The sequence below is a fragment of the Bos grunniens genome, chromosome 21 (assembly GCF_055505025.1).
Source record: "Bos grunniens cultivar Pamir isolate PY7600 chromosome 21, Bosgru_T2T1.0, whole genome shotgun sequence".
NCBI lineage: Eukaryota > Metazoa > Chordata > Mammalia > Artiodactyla > Bovidae > Bos > Bos grunniens.
Genome location: NC_141185.1, coordinates 55,497,811 through 55,517,922, shown reverse-complemented (window position 1 = coordinate 55,517,922; position 20,112 = coordinate 55,497,811). Strand labels below are relative to the sequence as shown.

Genomic DNA, 20,112 nt, shown 5'->3' with positions numbered 1-20,112 from the left:
TGTTTCCTGCCACGTTTCATTGTTTGCATGGCTCTCCTCATTATGGAAGCTGCCTCAGACATTTCTGGTTTTCCGGTTTCTTGTTCTCTCTCCCCCTCCTAAGATGCAGCTTCCCCAAGGACTGTTCCATCCTGTTCAGTGCCTGGGCACTTGGGAACTATTTTCTGGATGAACGAAAGAGCGAGCAGATTGCATCTGTGTCAGTGAACACCGATGACCACAGCCCACGCCCAGAGAGCAGGCTGCATTCCGTTCCATTTTCCATCAAAAGCGGCGGGGAGCAGCCCCTGGTGATGATGGTAACTATGGCAATAACAGGCTTTGGGCACCTTCTCTCCAAGCCATCATCCACCTCCCCTCTCCCTCCCTGATGTGTATGAAGCCTTAGCATGCGGGCGGTTATCAGAACTTCCCCCCAAACTCCATCCTCATTACCTTAGCCTATGCAGATTGAGTCCTTTTTATCTTCATGCATAAATCAAGGCCATCAGCCCTTAATCATCTGTGCTGCTCTTTTCGGAACTCTGCCCCATCTACTGATGACTTTGCGGGTGGCCCAGAGACAGCACTGATGGCCCAGGATGATGGCAGGGGGTTCCTCCCCGAGGTCTGCGGGAGCTACTGATGAAGGCCTCTGGGACATGAGCCTTGCCCTAGGCTTCTGTAGCCTCTCTCTGTCCCCTCAGGGCCCCCTGTCAGCCCCTCCCGCAGCCAACCCTCCAGATGCCACGGGCAGGGCACAGGGAGAGGGCACATGTCCTGCCTGCCTGGACTGCCAGACGGACGGACAGACCGACAGATGGCCACCAGGCTGCCTCTCCCTGGGCCAAGTGCTCTAACAGACAGAGTCACTGAGACAGAGACAGATGTAGGAAAGCGAGATTGATTTTTGCCTTCTGCCCTGAAGACTATTGATTTGTTGATAGGAAACTCTAGGAATCTGTTCTGAACTAGAACAGAGCCCCAACTTTGAAGCAAATGTAATCAAAATGTAAGAAGCTGCAGTCAAGAAATCAGGAAGTGAGAAAGAAAGTCTTTGGGTGCTGGAGGGCTAAACCAGAGAGATTGTAGGCATAAAGGAGAAGTTATAACTTTAATTACAGAGATACTTTTAAAAAAAATATAAATTTATTTATTTTAATTGGAGGCTAATTACTTTACAATATTGTATTGGTTTTGCCATACATCAACATGAATCTGCCATGGGTGTACATGTGTTCCCCTTCCTGAACCCCCCTCTCACCTCCCTCCCCATACCATCCCCTGGGTCTACAGAGACACTTTTCACCCTATCTCTGTCAGATAGGTACTAAGGGCTGACTGCATTTTGCTAATATCTCTTGGAAGAAAGTACTTATAAAAGAGTGGATGGTAAAGAGTTATTAGCAAGAAAAAGAAAAACATCAGCTTTGTGCTGCTCTGGCAGCCCCCTGGGAGAGGTGCCGGGGTCTGGCCACATCCTTGTTGGTAGGGTTTTAATTTTTGTTTTTAATTTGATACCTTATGTTCTGTGACGTGCACAAGATTAAGGGAACCTGATGACTTGTTGCATCTGTACACATCCTTGTATTAAAACATTTCCAGCAGCCTCAGGGGTTCTCTGCTGTCCTCATTCTCCCAAAGTCCAAGAGTAACTATCATTCTGGCCTCTATTACTTTAATTAATTTTTCCATTAAAAAAAGTATTTATTTTCCTTATTTTGGGTTGCACTGGGTCTCTGCTGCTGCGTGGCATTCTCCAGTTGTAGAGAGTGGGAGGCTGCTCCCTAGCTGTGGTGCACGGGCTTCTCACTGCAGCGGCTCCCCTTGCAGCAGATCCCCTTGCAGCAGATCACAGGCTCTGGGTTCACAAGCTTCCATAGTTGTGGCTCCAGGGCTCTACCGTGTAGCCTCAGCAGTTGTGGTGCACAGGCTTAAAGCTGCTTCACAGCATGTGCAATCTTCCTGGACCAGGGGTCAAACCCGGGTCCCCTGCATCTGCAGGTGGACTCATCCATCATACCAACAGGGAAGTCAAACTTTTCCTCTTTCTAACTTTTATTAATGTGATTCTTTTGAGTCTGACATCTTTTGACTGTCCCAGATCCATCCACATGGAAGTATATATACAAGCTCTTGCTTTCTTATGCTGTGTGGCAGTCCACTGTATGAATATTCTATAATTTATTTACCCATTCTACTAACTGATAGATATTTGGACTGTTTCCAGTTTGGGGGTTTATGCATAAGGCTGTTTTAGATACTGTTACCTATGTGTATATATTATGTTTAGTTGTGAAGTCCTGTCCGACTATTGTGACCCCATGGACTGTACCCTGCCAGGCTCCTCTGTCCATGAGATTCTACCAGGCAAGAACACTGGAGTGGGTTGCCATTTCCTTCTCCAGGGGATCTTCCCAACCCAGATATCGAACCCAGGTCTCCTGCATTGAAGGCAGATTCTTTCCCAACTGAGCTGTTACCTAAGCAAATATAAATAAGTGGACCTAAACACTCATTTCTGTTGGGTTATACCCAGAAATGGAATGTTGGATCCCAGAGTAAGCACATGCTTTCAGCTTTCGTAGGCACTGCCAAAGAATTTTTCTCACCAGCAGCATACGAGAGTTCCAGTGGCTCCACCTTCTCACCAACGCTTGGTGCTGTTGGTCTGGTGGACGTGGACTAGCATTTCATTGTTCACATGTGTTTTCCTGGTGACTTATGTTGGGTCAGCACTCTCACATGGGTTTACTGGCCAGTTTGTACAGGAAACATTAAAGGAGAAGATCAGAAAATATCACCTTGCCCATTCCTCTCAGGACATGATCTACTCCTACTTCAGTTCAGTTGAGTTGCTCAGTCGTGTCCGACTCTTTGCGACCCCATGAATCGCAGCACTCCAGGCCTCCCTGTCCATCACCAACTCCCGGAATTCACTCAAACTCATGTCCATTGAGTCAGTGATGCCACCAGCCATCTCATCCTCTGTCGTCCCTTTCTCCTCCTGCCCCCAATCCCTCCCAGCGTCAGGCTCTTTTCCAATGAGTTAACTCTTCGCGTGAGGTGGCCAAAGTACTGGAGTTTCAGCTCTAGCATCAGTCCTTCCAATGAACACCCAGGACTGATCTCCTTCAGAATGGACTGGTTGGATCTCCTTGCAGTCCAAGGGACTCTCAAGAGACTTCTACAACACCACAGTTCAAAAGCATCAATTCTTCGGCACTTAGCCTTCTTCACAGTCCAACTCTCACATCCATACATGACCACTGGAAAAACCATAGCCTTGACTAGATGGACCTTTGTTGGCAAAGTAATGTCTCTGCTTTTGAATATGCTGTCTAGGTTGGTCATAACTTTCCTTCCAAAGAGTAAGCATCTTTTAATTTCACGGCTGCAATCACCATCTGCAATGATTTTGGAGCCCCAAAAAATAAAGTCTGACACTGTTTCCCCATCCATTTCCTATGAAGTGATGGGATCAGATGCCATGAACTTAGTTTTCTGAATGTTGAGCTTTAAGCTAACTTTTCCCTCTCCACTTTCACTTTCATCAAGAGACTTTTTAGTTCCTCTTCACTTTCTGCCATAAGAGTGGTGTCATCTGCATATCTGAGGTTATTGATATTTCTCCCAGCAATCTTGATTCCAGCTTGTGCTTCTTCCAGCCCAGCGTTTCTCATGATGTACTCTGCATAGAAGTTAAATAAGCAGGGTGACAATATACAGCCTTGACGTACTCCTTTTCCTATTTGGAACCAGTCTGTTGTTCCATGTCCAGTTCTAACTGTTGCTTCCCAACCTGCATATAGGTTTCTCAAGAGGCAGGTCAGGTGGTCTGATATTCCCATCTCTTTCAGAATTTTCCACATTTTATTGTAATCCACACAGTCAAAGGCTTTGGCATAGTCAATAAAGCAGAAATAGATGTTTTTCTGGAACTCTCTTGCTTTTTCCATGATCCAGCGGATGTTGGCAATTTGGTCTCTGGTTCCTCTGCCTTTTCTAAAACCAGCTTGAACATCAGGAAGTTCACGGTTCATGTATTGCTGAAGCCTGGCTTGGAGAATTTTGAGCATTACTTTACTAGCGTGTGAGATGAGTGCAATTGTGTGGTAGTTTGAACATTCTTTGGCATTGCCTTCCTTTGAGGTTGGAATGAAAACTGACCTTTTCCAGTCCTGTGGCCACTGCTGAGTTTTCCAAATTTGCTGGCATATTGACTGCAGCAGTTTCATAGCATCATCTTTCAGGATTTGAAATAGCTCAACTGGAATTCCATCACCTCCACTAGCTTTGTTCATCGTGATGCTTTCTAAGCTCCACTTGACTTCACATGCCAGGATGTCTGGCTCTAGGTGAGTGATCACACCATCGTGATTATCTTGGTTGTGAAGATCTTTTTTGTACAGTTCTTCTGTGTATTCTTGCCACCTCTGCCTCTTCTTAATATCTTCTGCTTCTGTTAGGTCCATACCATTTCTGTCCTTTATCGAGCCCATCTTTGCATGAAATGTTCCTTTGGTATCTCTGATTTTCTTGAAGAGATCCCTAGTCTTTCCCATTCTGTTGTTTTCCTCTATTTCTTTGCATAGATCGCTGAAGAAGGCTTTCTTATCTCTTCTTGCTATTCTTTGGAACTCTACATTCAGATGCTTATATCTTTCCTTTTCTCCTTTGCTTTTAGCTTCTCTTCTTTTCACTTCTCTTCTTTCCCCAGCTTTTTGTAAGGCCTCCACAAACAGCCATTTTCCTTTTTTGCCTTTCTTTTCCATGGGGATGGTTTTGATCCCTGTCTCCTGTACAATGTCACGAACCTCTGTCCATAGTTCATCAGGCACTCTATCTATCAGATCTGGTCCCTTAAATCTATTTCTCACTTCCACTGTATAATCATAAGGGATTTGATTTAAGTCATACCTAAATGGTCTAGTGGTTTTCTGCCAGGGGCGGAGCCTGGCAGTTTTCCCTACTTTCCAGAAGATAATTCCATGGGGAGGGAGTGGTCTCAACTTTCAGACTGGACTTGTCACATTCTCAGGGATCATCCTCATATCTCTTTCCTTCTCTGTACTTTCTGAAACAGATGAGCTCTTCCATCAAACACTGTCTACCGCATTCCCTCTCTTTTCTGCACATCGCCTCTGCTGGCTCTTTCCCCTCTGCTTAGATACCTGCTCAAGTCCTTCCTGCCACAATAGCAACTGTGTCTTAGCAACAGTACCATTACTCCAATCCCTTGACGGCAACACACATCACCCACCATGTCTCCACTCCTTCCTTCCACTGCTAAGCTTGGGAAAGTGCCATGCAGTCACCGGGTATTCTTTCCCTCCTCTGGGCTGCTCCTCACACCACAGCACAGGCTCACCCGGTGCAGCTTCAAAGACACAGCCCTGACATAGGCTGAAAGACATCCTGCTTCTTGAAGGGACCCAAGGCATGTGAGGTTGCATCACACATGGACACTCTCACTGCTGATGGCTTCTTTCTTGGAGTCATCTCTTCCTTGATGCCCCGTGATGCACGAGTTTCTTTGAGGCCTCCTCTATTTCCTCATGGGTGGTGTTTCACTCTTCTATTTCTACACAATATCCTTCTGTAAATTCCACTCCCATGTCCTCAGTGACCATACACACACTGATGCAATCCACATCTCCCTCTCCAGTCCTCAACCACGCACAGGACATCATGTGGATACATCACGGCCATCTCACACTCAAAACTTCACATCTGAACTCACAGCCTTCCCTACAGATCTGATTCTTTTCTGCTACTTTCAGGCTTCACAAATGGTACCACCCCCTGTCTGAGCCAGAAACCTGGAAGTCATTTTTGACCCTTCCCTCTCCTTGTGCTGTGAGATCACGTTCCCTATCAGGTATAAGTAATCCTGCTTCTCATGAGTGGAAACTGGTTCTCTTTAGCAGGCCAACTCCAAAGGACTGGAGGCAGATGTCTGTGGTTTACTGTTGAGAAGATTGGTAAGGCCACACTTGAGCTTGGGGAGCAGGAGTGTTATGATCTATTTTATATCTGCCATGGGCACAAAAATGGAGGAGAGCAAATGGCTTCTAACCTCTATATCTGTTGACCGTGGTTTCATGTTGCTGAGAATATTCTTGCTTTTTTAAGCTCCTGATCAAACCCTACAGGATTGGCCAAAAAGTTCACTTGGGTTTTTCCATCTGTCCATAAGATGGACAGAACGATCTTTTTGGTCAACCCAGTACTAATCTTTCAAGATCCATCTTGATTCCCCTCTTTGTTCATCACATCTTCCCCCTAATTCTCCAGTTTACACCAATTTATGGACTTCCTGGCCTGTCACAATGCTTCCTATGCACATTTTATATTTTAGCTCTTTATTATCATATACTTTAAGCAACTGCTTCAAGCGGGTAAATCTTACTCCAAGTAAATACTCTGAAATTCTTCTGCACACAGACCACATGTATATTCTGCTACAGGAGCAGCATGGTCTGGGCTGTTTGACTGGTCTCAGTCAATGCTTATGGTATTACAAGCACTGGCAGCCTCCCTGTGTGGGGCAGGGGTGGGTGGGTGACACAGACTCACCTAGCAGCTGGTTGGCAGAAGAGGTGGTGAGGTTAAACTGCTGCTCCAGATACTTTCCCAAGAAGGCAGCGAAGCCAGCCACCACTGCAATCTCCATGCAGGCGGCCAGGATGATACAGGTAAACACAGGGTTTGAGAGCAGGTGCTTGGTGACCTTGGGGATCACTGCAGGGAGAGAAGCAGATGACCAAGGTCATAGATACTGCACTCCCAGGCCTTCTGCCCCCGAGGTCCCACTTCGACCCATCCCAGTAAACAGCACCTGGTTGCTTAGGCTGAGGCCTATAATCTGTAAGTCAGCCATAATTGTGAAAACTCTGGCTTCAAAATACACGCTAATATTTTCTCAAGTAAACTGAAAACTACTAAAGCAGGAAAAACCACACAATGTCTTTTTTTTTTTTTTAACAGCACACTGGAAACACTATTTTATAAGCCTTTCAAAAATTTTTATTTCTATCCAACATATAGAAAGAGGCATTTGGGGTTTGTTTCATAAAAGGTAAAATATAACTTAATTATATATTATAAATATATTATAAATGCATTAATTATGTTACATCAGTATATCTAAGTTATATATAGATACATTATATTTTATTTTCTTGGGCTCTGAAATCACTGTGGATGATGACTGCAGCCATGAAATTTAAAGAAGCTTGCTCCTTGGAAGAAAAGCTGTAACAAACCTAGACAGTATATTAAAAAGCAGAAACATCACTTTGCCGACAAGGTCCTTATAGTCAAAGCTATGGTTTTTCTAGTAGTCATGTATGGATGTGAGAGTTGGACCATAAAGTAGGCTGAGTACCGAAGAATTGATGCTTTCTAATTGTGGTCCTGGAAAAGACTCTTGAGAGTCCCTTGGATTGCCAAGAGGTCAATCCAGTCAATTCTAAAGGAAATCAACCCTGAATATTCACTGGAAGAACTGATGCTAAAGCTGAACCTCCAGTACTTTGGCCACCTGATGCTAAGAGCCGACTCGTTGGAAAAGACCCTGATGCTGAGAAAGACTGAAGGCAGGAGGAGAACGGGATGACAGAGGATGAGATGGTTGGATGGCGTCACTGACTCAGTGGACACGAGTCTGAGTAAATTCCAGGAGACAGAGACAAACAGGGAAGTCGGATGTGTTACAGTGCCTGAGGCTGCAAGGAGTTGGACATGACTTAGTGACTGAACGACAACAAAGTGGATATATCAATATACCTGTGATAAATATTTATAACTGCATGTGTTAAGAAAATATAATCTTTCTTTCAACAACTCATTTTATTTTTTATTTTACATTGGAGTATAGTTGATTTAAAATACTGTGTTAGTTTCAAGTATACAGCAAAGTGATTCAGTTATACATATACATGTATCTATTCTTTTAAAGATATGTTTAATCTTAACAGTTTCAAGAAAAATGAAATGTTAGTGTATGCATGTCTTTTCTTAGTCACTCATTTGTGTCCAACTCTTTGTGACCCCATGGACTGTAGTCTCCCATGCTCCTCTGTCCATGGAATTTCCCAGGCAAGAATACTGAAGTGGGTTGCCATTTCCTACTCCAGTGAATATTCCCGACCCAGGAATCGAACCTAAGTCTCTTGCATCTCCTGTGATGGCAGACAGATTCTTTACTACTATGCCACCCGGGAAGCCCAGTGTATGCATATGCATATATATGTGTGTGTGTGTGGGTGTATTTCACATATATGTGTCTGTATGTATGTGTATATATATAATCCAACCTCTATCCTGCCCTTCCTTCTCACAACCATAGGTACCTGGCCACGCTTCCATGATCTCTCACATGGGGAAAACCAGGGTCTTCTTTACTACTGTTACTCTTGATCCAATACAGCCCTTCCCTCTACAGTAGCCAGGGGGACCAGGTGTAATCATTTTCCTATTCAGAACTCCAGAATGGCCCAAATCCACACATGGCACGATGGCCCACCGTCTGCCCCTTGGCTGTCTGATCACACTTCTGATCACACCCCATCCTCGCTCTCGCCCCACCCCAGCTGGACCTGGTCCTCCCCACCCAAGTCTGTGCACTGGGGGGTCTTCCCTCCATTGGGATGCACTGGTCCCAGATCTTTGCTCCATCTGTTCCTCCTTCCTCTGGTGGTCTTTCCTCATCACTCAAGGCAACCTAGAAGCTGCCCTGGTGCTCAGGGTTCAGATGAGGATTAACGGTAGGCAAAAATACTTTGTGGCTTGTTTACCACTTTAATTACCAATGGAACCGAAGCAGGTTTTTGTTGAGCTGGTTCGTTTCAATCTTATTGTATTATACTCTGTTTTTTAAGTATGTGGTTTCATAAACCACTGGGATTTCACTTTAATTCTGCGCTTTTACAAGTGAGAGATTTGGTATTCTTAATCCTTTGAAAGTAATCACGTTATTTGGATATTTTCAGCCATTAGAATTCTTGGTACAGGGTCTTTGACCAGATCTCTTCAGCTGTGGAGTGATGACATGTCCTGGCAGTATGCAAGGGAGTCCGGGGATACCAGGACGTACCTATCATTTCAATATTTATTCTATTATTCAGATGTACACTTAGTAAAAAAAAAAAAAAGTTAAATAAAACTGATAAATCAAGTGTTTGGTTTCATGGCTACAATAACTTAGGATGATGCTAGGTTAAAACAAGTAGATTTAGGACTTCCCTGGTGGTCCAGTGGTTAAGAATCTCCCTGCCAGTGCAGGGGACATGGGCTCAATCCCTGGTCTGGGGAGATCCCACATACTGTGGAGCAGCTAAGCCCATGCATCCTAACTACTGAGCCCACGCTCTAGAGCCCCTGCTCTGCAAAGGGAGAAGCCATTGCAATGAGAAGCTACATATCACAATAAAGAGTAGCTTCTGCTTGCCGCAACTAGAAGAAAAACAAACAGATTTACAGTTACTAAAAGAGAAGTCATGTAAATAATGGTACAGCTGGTAAGGAGGTAAGGCAGAAATGTGTAAAAGTGGTATACCAGTGACAAGCTAGGGGACCTCTGTTCTCCCATAATCATAATAATGTGGAACACTTGGCTCATGGTATACTTGATCCCACCTGTGTGAACAGAAACAGATAAAAGAGAGTTCCAAATGAAGCAGGTAACATCCCAAGTCTAGGAAAAACCAATCAGGGCCCATGGTCATACAAAATAAGCAGGTGAGCTGTGTCTAGAACTGCTCACCAAGGTGATGAATTAGCCAGCTGTCCTAAAGAAGAGAGCTAATTACACAGGCTCAATCTCATCTCCTAGGAGACAAAACCTCTAAATGGCCCAACTAATTAGAATAAAATAATAATAGAAGATACATAAGTTTTTAATAATGTTAACAGACATGCTCAATTAATCAAAATGACAGAACAATGGGTCAGAGACTGGCAGATACATACAACTTAAAACTTACCATTTCTGGGAAAGATACCAAGTTTCAAAAATGAAAATCTATATATAAGACAGGGACTTAAGGAGCCTTTGACATAATGAAAGGAACTTAGTTATTGGAATGGACTGAGCCAAATGATTGGAGGCTCAGAATCACCATGCACTGAGCAATCCAATTCTATATTCCAGGCGAGAAGCAATCAGACAATAACCGGAGCTGGTGGCCTCAGCTGTTCTGCAGTTGTTTCAGAAAGTGAAGTCACTCAGTCGTGTCTGACTCTTTGCAATCCCATGGACTCCTCCGTCCGTGGGATTCTCCAGGCAAGAATACTGGAGTGGGTTGCCATTTCCTTCTCCAGAAGATCTTCCCAACCCAGGAATCGAACCTGGGTCTCCCATATTGCAGGCAGACGCTTTACCCTCTGAGAAACTACTAAAACCTTAGGAAGGCAACTCTTGGATTAAATAAATGCATGCACACACATGCACAAAACAAAAACTTTAAAAAGGGTGTTGGTGGTTCAGCTGTGTCTGACTCTGCTGCCCCATGGACTTAAATCACCAGCCTCCCCTGCCTATGGAATTTTCCAGGCAAGAATACTGGAGTGGGTTGCCATTTTCTACTCTAGGGGATCTTCCCAACCCAGGGATCACACCTGCATCTCTTCCATCTCCTGTATTGGCAGGTGGATTCTTTACCACTAGCACCACCTGGGAAGCCCTTTAAAAAGAGTATGAAGAAGAATAAAGATAAGGGAAAACAACTTTGAATCCATGGTATTCATACAGCTACTTTATTCACATACCTACTTTATTGCAAGTGCACAGGCCTTTATGAGTGTGTTTTGTTCACCTTTTACATGATTTCAAACATTTATAATAATCTTTTTTCAAAAATGTCATTTTGAATAATTGTCTAGAAGAGGTTACACTTAAAATCTGTGTTTAAACGTTGGAAAATTTCCCTTTGTTAAATCCTCATTGTTAAGTATTGTACAAATATTTAGAGCAATGTTGATTGTGTAATGTTTAAAAATGTGCACTGTTCAACAAAAATAAGAGATTAGGCATAAACAGAAGGTAACAAGGTAAGTATATGTCTTCATGAACAAAAACCCCTGGGATGTTAAGACTCCATCATCATAAATCACTGCTAACGAGTGAAGGCTGGTTTAACACATTGTGATGGTACAATGCATCTGTGACAAGGGATGGGTTGATTATGTCAAAAAGTACCAAGCCTCACAGAGAGTGGTATGGATTACATGAACAACCACAGTGCTTCCTTGTAATAAATGAATTTGGAAGCCCCCAGCTGTTCATGTTTTGGCAGGTAATAACACTGTTGCTCCATCACTGTAGTCTTTCGGCATTAAGATATCTAAACTCTGGAAATACTGTTGACAATCAGTAAGCAGGTTGGTGACATTCTACGAAAACCATCCTTTGCCATATTTTTATTGGAGGCTTCACTTTCCTTGTTACTGTGAAAATTCTTTAGATCTGGGGACTTCCAAAGAAAAAGCACCATGGCCACACTTGTTCACAAATACTGCCACTGAGCTGACACCATCAATATCCAACTGTGTTCTCTGGCTCAAAAATGACACCAAGAGAATTCAAGTTTGATCACATTATCTATTTGATGTTGTTCACTTGCAAAGTTGTGTCCAGCTGTTTGTGACTCCATTGACCGCAGTACACCAGGCTTCCCTGCCCTTCACCATCTACTGGAGTTTGCTCAAACTCATGTCCGTTGAGTCAGCAATGCCATCCAACCATCTCATCCTCTGTCATCCCCTTCTCCTCCCGCCTTCAGTCTTTCCCAGCATCAGGATCTTTTCCAAAGAGTTGGCTCTCCACATCAGGTGGCCAAGGTACTGGAGCTTCAGCATCAGTCCTTCCAGTGAATCTTCAGGACTGATTTCCTTTAGGATTGACTGGTTTGATCTCCTTGCAGTCCAAGGGACCATAAAGAGCCTTCTCCAGCACCACAGTTTGAAAGCATCAATTCTTTGGTGCTCAACCTTCTTTATGATCCAAGTCTCACATCCATACAGGACTACTGGAAAGATCATAGCTTTAACTAGACAGATCTTTGTCAGCAAAGTGATGTCTCTGCCTTTTAATACTCGGTCTAGATTTACTTCCAAGGAGCAAGGGTCTTTTAATTTAGTGTCTGCAGTCACTGACCACAGTGATTTTGGAGCCCAAGAAAATTAAGTCTGTCACTGTTTCCACTGTTTGCCCATATATTTTCCATGAAGTGATGGGACCAGATGCCATGATCTTAGTTTTCTGAATGTTGAGTTTTAAGCCAACTTTTTCACAGCCTTCCTATTTTCTTTTCCTTGATCATGGCCATCATGGTTTACCTGGGGACAAGGAGGGCGCTTCTCAACAAAGACAACTCTAGCTAATGGAACACTTTCATACTTCAGCAAGCATTTTAATTATTCCAGAGATAATTCCATTTCAGTAGGAAGGATTTCTTGTCAAGATAGGAGCCTGCCTGCTTTTGTCTTAATATCGAATGACTAATTTTGCCTCGAATTAGATGTGAAAATCATTAAGTTTGAGAATTATCTAACTGGAGGCCCAGGGAAGACTGACTGGGACTTATTTGTATAAAGGACAATCTTTTTTCCCCGTCTACCTGACCGACTTGCCTCTAGAAACGACAGCTTCCTCTCGTGTTTGGCTATTTTCCTCCTAAGTTCTTCCTCCCTTTCTGGGTTTTATTGCAATGACCTGTAGTGCTCTCAAAGAAGATTCCTTTTCAAAGGCTTGGTCTACCCTCCAGAGCCCCAACTTAAGGGGTATTAATTAGCTTGATCTTAGGGCTATTCCCAGTCTTCCAGGCTTTTCCATGCAAATGAAGTATTAAGCCCACAAAACTTGTAACTTTCCAAGGTGGCAGCTGCTAATGAGGTGGCCTAGACTGGTGAACCGAGGCCACACCAGGCTGCCAAACACCTACAGACTCCCGCAGCCATTTGCCTCCCACCTTCTGATTTAGCCTCAGAGGTTGGGAGCTGGCGTGGGAGGCAGGTGGGCCTGTATCACGCAGCTTCACAGCTGGGGAAACCTTTTTACCTCTCATCAGGGGCTGAGTGCTGCTACTGGCGGAATGATTCAAAGTTGGGAAGAGTGACAGGGGAGCCCTCGGTAGGGAAGACAAGTTTTCCACGGCTAGGCTTTGACCACCTGATGCGAGGAGCCGACTCACTGGAGAAGACCCTGATGCTGGGAAAGATCGAGGGCAAGAGGAGAAAGAGGCGACAGAGAACGAGATGGCTGGATGGCCTCACCGATTCAATGGACACGAATTTGAGCAAACTCTGGGATGTAGTGAAGGACAGTGAAGCCTGGCGTGCTGCAGTCCATGGGGTCACAAAGTATCAGACCCGACCTAGCAGTGGAACAGCAACAAGAACAGGCTTCGGAAGGCAGTCCTGTGGGACAGCAGTCCCTAACTCTTTTGGCACTAGGGACCCGTTTCACGGAAGACAATTTTTTCTGGGGTGGGGCGGGGGATGGTTTCAGGATGATTCAAGAACATTACACTTTCGTGTGCTTTATTTCTATTATTATATCAGCTCCACCTCAGATCATCAGGCATTAGATCCTGGAGGTTGGGGACCCCCTGCTCTAGGATGGAGTTTCCTAGAAATCTGTGGGTCCTGCAGGAGGGAGAAAGGCAGATTTGGAGAAGTCCTGAGGATTAACCCTGGCAGAACATGTCCTGTGTGCCAAGGACCATTCTAACTGCTTATACATCGACTTGCATGAGTCTCATGACAAAATCATGTTCCTGGGATGACTGTGTTTTAGTTGCTCAGTTGTGTGCAACTCTGCAACCCCATGGACTATAGCCCCCCAGGCTCCTCTGTCCACAGGATTCTCAAGGCAAGAATACTGGATTAGGTAGCCATTCCCTTCTCCAGAGGATCTTCCAAACTCAGGGACTGAACCCAGGTCTCCTGCATTGCAGGCAGATTATTTACCATCTGAGCTACCAGGGAAGCCCTCTTTGTAGGATTAAAATCCTCCATTCACAGATGAGAAGACAGTGGTCCCTTGGCTAGGGGAACAAAGCAGAAACTCAAACCCTGGCACCTGTTGCTACACAGCCTGCTTATAATCACTGTGCCATTCTGGTCTGGGTTCTGAGAGGTGCTGATGTTGGCCTGAGGACTAAGCATGTACTCTGCCTCTGGTAACCAAAGTGTGGCTTAATTATTAGAATAAAGAATAATAATGATAAAACATTCCCACTGTGCTTAGAAAAAATGGCCAGATGTGACACGACTAAGGGCTTAGTCCATGTTGTTTAAAAAGAGCAGTAGAAAAGGGATGGACGTGCGTGCTAAGTCACTTCTGCTGCTGCTGCTGCTAAGTTGCTTCAGTCATGTCCGACTCTGTGCGACCCCATAGACGGCAGCCCACCAAGCTCCCCTGTCCCTGGGATTCTCCAGGCAAGGACATTGGAGTGGGTTGCCATTTCCTTCTCCAATGCATGAAAGTGAAAAGTGAAAGTGAAGTCGCTCAGTCGTGTCTGACCCTCAGTGACCCCATGGACTGCAGCCTACCAGGCTCCTCCGTCCATGGGATTTTCCAGGCAAGAGTACTGGAGTGGGGTTGTCATGTCCAATTCTTTGTGGCCCTGTGGACTGTAGCCCACTAGCCTCCTCTGTCTGTGGGATCCTCCAGGCAATAACACTGGACTGGGCTGCGGGCCTCTCCAGGGGATCTTCCTGACACAGGGACTGAATCCACGTCTCTTATGTCTCCTACACTGGCAGGTGGGTTCTTTACCACTAGTACCACCTGGGGAGCCCCAGAAAAGGGAAGGACAGAGCGGTGAAAGAAAGAAAGGACCGGAGAGCCTACAGAATAGCCCTGTACCACAGAAAAGGTTTCACTGAATGAGGTTGCATAAAATAATGGCTAAGAACCTGGTCTAAGGAGCAGGGTCACTGGGATTAGAACTCTGGCTTCAAGACTGAGTAGGTCTGTGACCTGAGTACATCACTCCATCCCATGGATTGCCACAAACATGAAATGAGACTGGCTGCCTGTAAAGCATGTTGCCCAAGGACTTCCTGGGGATCCAGGGGCTAAGACTCCGTACTCCCAATGGAGGGGGCCTGGGTTAGATTTCTGGTCATGGAACTAGATCCGACATGCCGCAACTAAGAGAATTTCCATGCAGCAATTAGATCAAACATGACATAATAAAGACTGAAGATCCTGTGTGCTGAAACAAATACCTGGAGCAGCCAAAAAAAAAAAAAAAAAGGCATGCTTTCTAGTGCTTCTAGGATACAGCTAAGAGTCTGATAGGATTAATGGCAAGGATCTACTGTATAGCACAAGGAGCTGTTTTCAATATCTTGTAACAACTATAATGGAAAAGAATAGAAAAAAGAATATAGATACACACATGTATGTGTATAACTGAATCACTCTGTGTACATCTGAAAGAGAATATTGTAAATCGGTTATTTGTTGTTATTTAGTTGCTAAGTCATGTGCAACTCTTTTGTGACCCTATGGACTGTAGCCTGCCAGGCTCCTCTGTCCATGGGATTTCCTACATAAGAATACTGGAGTGGGCTGCCATTTCCTTCTCCAGGGGATCTTCTCAACTCAGGGATTGAACCTGAGTCTCCTGCATTGGCAGGCAGATTCTTAAACACTGAGCCATCAGGTATACTTCAATAAAAAAGAGTTTGATAGCAATTAATAATAATTAATACAATAGAAATAATCCTTGGCTATATTAGGGAAAGAGCCCTTGCATCGGGAGGCCCTCAGATTGCCTCAGACTTGTTGGAATGTCTGTGATCAGACGTGGTGCATTAACAGACTGGGGAAGGTGAGCAGAGCTCCTGGAGGACAAGGGCTTTCCAAAAAGATTCCCCTCCTGCAGAGGGCTGTTCAGCAGGTCAAGGGGTCAGGGGGCACAAATCCTTGTCCACTGCTTGTCCTGGCAATTAGAGATACCCTGAGGAGTGGTCACTGTGAGGGCTCAGTTATACTACCCTTGACCCTCAGGCTCTCTGCCTTCAGTCTCTCTACTTAAATTGGCCTTTCCTTTCTCTTTAATAACATTGCTGTCAATACAGCATGGCTCATATTCCCCAAGAGGGGAGACCGGGACAGTCTATGCAACTGCTCAGGAATTATGACAATGACAGCCAGACATCTGCCTGGCAACCAGTGTTGACTGGGCACCGTGGTGAGGTTTCTTTTTAACTCTCACAACTATTACACTAGGGGGTGGTCTTACCATCCTCTTCTTAGACACAAGGAAACCAAGGCTCCCTTGAGAGGCTGAAACCCAACCATCTACATCCCAGAATGCAAAACCAAGAGGTGAAGGAGGGTGGATTTGAACTCAATTCTGCCTGCACTCTGGGACTCATCTTTAAATCTTCAGGTTTCTGGGTGGGGCCTCAAGTCAACAGAACAGTATTTTCCTGAAAGGTGAGCCACCATGAAGTGCTTCCCAACATAGGAGACCCACAAGCAGAAGAGAAGAGAGATGGGGGGATCTGGGTGAGATAAACAACAGTACTCAAGTCATGACCAAAAAAAAATGAAAGAGGATGGAAGAAATAATGGAGATGTGGAAAACATCATCATGGAGGCATAAGAGCAAAGCAAAGGCTGAGTGAATCCTGAGAAAAATGAAGCTTCGTGGGGTAGCATGAGTGTTCACCAGATGCCGAGCCGGTTCACAATGCCCAGGACAGCCTGTCATCCCAGTGCCACCAACCCCACCAGATGCCCTGGTATGGGTCCCCCGTCTGTCCCCCAGGAGGAGCCAGTGCTCTCGGGCTGAGCAGAGATGGAGCAGCTCCAACCCCAGAGGTGGGCATTGTGCCTGGTAAGAGAAAGTGAAAGTTGCTCAATCATGTCCAATTCTTTGCAACCCCATTGTCTATTCAATCTATGGAATTCTCCAGGCCAGAACACTGAAGTGGGTAGTCTTTCCCTTCTCCAGGGGATCTTCCCAAACCAGGGATCAAACCCAGGTCTCCTGCATTGCAGGTGGATTCTTTACCGGCTGAACCACAAGGGAAGCCCAAGAATACTGGAGTGGGTAGTCTATCCCTTCTCCAGCAGATCTTCCTGACCCAGGAATTGAGCTGGGGTCTCCTGCATTGCAGGCCGGGTAAGAGCAGATAATACATACAAGGTAGATGAAAGAATCCAATAAAGAAACAAATGAATTGCATAGCCTTAAAAGGGAACTGTCATAGTCTCTTAAGGAACATTAACTGTAGATACAGGCTGATTTATGATCACACCATATTCCACAGGTTCATGGGCTGTGAGGGAAGTGGAGATCTTAGTTAATATGGCCATTTCTATCACTGATTCTGGAGGTGCCCAATCCATCCCTTAGGTAGGTAGGGGTGGAGGAAATCCTGGTGGGAGGGGAGGCCCATGGAGCTGATTAGTCTTCTGGAAATGAGCACTTACCAGTTTGGCCCCAGACTGGCAGCCTTGGGCCCCCTGTGGTCTCACCACTACAGAGGATCCATCCCCTAATCTCTGCCCCAGGGACCCAAGGGAGCTTCTAGCACCCTCTCACGGCCAACTTTGAGAGCAGTAGCCATCAGGCTTCATCTTCAGTGAGGTAATAGGCAGATGGTAACACCTGCTTTGTTAGAGAAGGTCATAGTTTGAGTGAACAAAAGATTTATGTTGCTTCCATGTCCTAGCTGTTTGTGCTGATGGAAAAGAGAAACCATCAGCACAAACAGCTAGGACATGGAAGCAACATAAATGTCCATCAACAGATGAATGGATAAAGCTGTGGTACATATATACAATGGAATACTACTCAGCCATAAAAAGGGATACACCTGAGTCAGTTCTAATGAGGTGGATGAACCCAGAGCCTATTATGCAGAGTGAAGTGAGTCAGAAAGAGAAAAACAAATATCGTATATTAACACATATATATGCAAACTAGAAAGATGGTACTGATGAGCCTTGCAAATGCAAGGCAGCAATGGAGATGCAGACATAAGGAACAGACTCGTGGACATGGGGTGGGGGGAAGAAGGCGAGGCTGGGACGAACGGAGAGAGTAGCATGGAAATGTATACACTAACATATGTAAGCAGGTAGCCAATGGGAATTTGCTGTATGATTCAAACTAGGACTCTGTGACAGCCTAGAGGGCTGGGATGGCGTGGGAGGTTCAACAGAGGGGACACGTGTGTGCCTAATGCTGGTTCGTGTTGATGTATGGCAGAGACAAACACAATTTTGTAAAGCAATTATCCTTTAATTAAAAATAAATTAATAATAATAATAAACCCATCCACACAGGAAATGAGCATCTAAAGTGAAACCCAAGTGTCAGATGGGTATGGATCGGTTAGGGCAACCCAGAGCCCAACAGTTCCCTACAGCCCCTCCAAGGAGGAGCAGTGTGGTTGCCCATTAGCTAGATTAAAACAAGAAGAAAGAGTCCACAAAAGAATGCTTAGTGTCTGCAAGCCTGCAAGTTCCTAACTGGGGCCACCCTAGTCATTTCTCAGCATCAGGAGTGTGAAGCCGGAAACATGATCTCCACAGGATTGGGAGGTGGAGAAAGGAGCCTGGGACACAGCAGGCTCTCATTCAGCCCCAAATATTGCATTTTTCCATGCTGGCAGCAGACAGAAAATGACTACAGAAATCAAGAGTTCTTGGTAAGCAAATAAGACACTTTTATAACTTCACTCAGCCTTCTCTAGACCTTCTTTGGGAGCAGTCTGCCACACCCCAGTGGTGGCCAGGGTGACTTCATTTGGCATTCACAAAAACATTAACGAGGAACTTCCCTGGCGGTCCAGTGGTTAAGACTCCACCCTCCCAATGCAGGGGGCTCAGGTCCAATCCCTCGTCAAGGAAGATCCCACATTCCATGCGGCACAGCAAAACTAACTAAACAAATAAAAATTATGCAGTTCTAAAAAAGAAAGAAAGAAAACAACAACAACAAAAGCAATACTAAAACCAAAAAAAAAAAAAAAAGCCTCAAAAAAATCGAAAAAAAACCCCAAAACTACTAACCATGGGAGAATTCATTCCTGGGAAGTCTAAACAGAGAAACAGCAGTGTCTAGAAAAGATGATGAAGCCAAACACTCAAGCTGACATATGTACATACCCATCTCTAAACTTACACTTTCTAATGCTACTTCTGGAAGTGCCGGCGTTACAGCAGGCCTTCTCAGCGTTTTTAAAATGCTGGTGTAAATCTCAAAGAGTCATGTCACAGACTCCCAACCTTATTTCATCAGTAGGTCACCTCCCCCATTGTATCTTATATGCAACTGCCAGGGAAGTTGGCCCCTGGTATAGACCCCCTAAGGGATCTCCCTCAGCTCTGACATTTGTTTTTTAACTGGGAGCTCACTTAGAATCTCCTGGGAAGCTTTCAGGATGTTCAGATGCCTGAATCACCTCTCCCACAGCTCCCTCCCCCACTGTAGACTCGGAGAATCATTATTTGTAGGGATGGAGACCCTGCCTGTGTGTGTTTCAAGAAAAGTCCACAGCATTTTTTTAATTCCTAATTTTTTTTTTCTTTTATTAACTCCTTTTCTGAATACTAGCATCTTATTTCTGAGATTTTCATTTTAAAATGTTTTATCTGCTTTATTTAAAAAAAAAAAAAAAGCCCAGAAGTGACAATGACATGAATCCCTGGTTGGGAAACAAGGACTCATAAAATAAAGTCTAGTCTCACTAGGAGGGCAATGAGAAGACCCTCAATAATTCATTCATAATTTTACCAAAGACGTACTGGGCAGCTTTGGATACCAGGAACTCGGCTCGGCATGGGAGCTGAGAGCAGCCTGTCTTCTAGCACGATCTTCTCTAAATCCTGTTCCCCAAACTACGCACATCTCGGGCATCCCAGCCCAGAAGCCCCTCCTCTCCCCTCCATCCGTGCATCTCCTGCTCACCCTTCCAGATCAGGCAGAAACGCTGCATCCTTCACGCACCTGTCTTCGAATCCTTCCTCTGGGGTCCTCACGGCATCCCTTGAACCTCCCATAATCCTCACCACCTTCTAGCCTGTACTGTGGCAACATTTCACAACTGCCTAAAGAGCTGACCTGAATAAAAGAGTCCCGGGATCACAGAAGTCTG

General features: G+C 44.9%; 1 protein-coding gene across 2 annotated transcripts in view; it reads right to left on the bottom strand.

Annotated features, from left to right (window-relative positions):
- The window catches only part of SLCO3A1 (solute carrier organic anion transporter family member 3A1), a 374,786-nt gene that overhangs the window by 42,859 nt on the left and 311,815 nt on the right, over positions 1-20,112 (bottom strand). For both annotated transcript variants that reach the window (XM_086365341.1, XM_086365340.1), the window contains exon 5: positions 6,559-6,723. In XM_086365341.1, the coding sequence (XP_086221467.1) occupies positions 6,559-6,723 (165 nt within the window). The remainder of the gene's footprint in view (positions 1-6,558; positions 6,724-20,112) is intronic.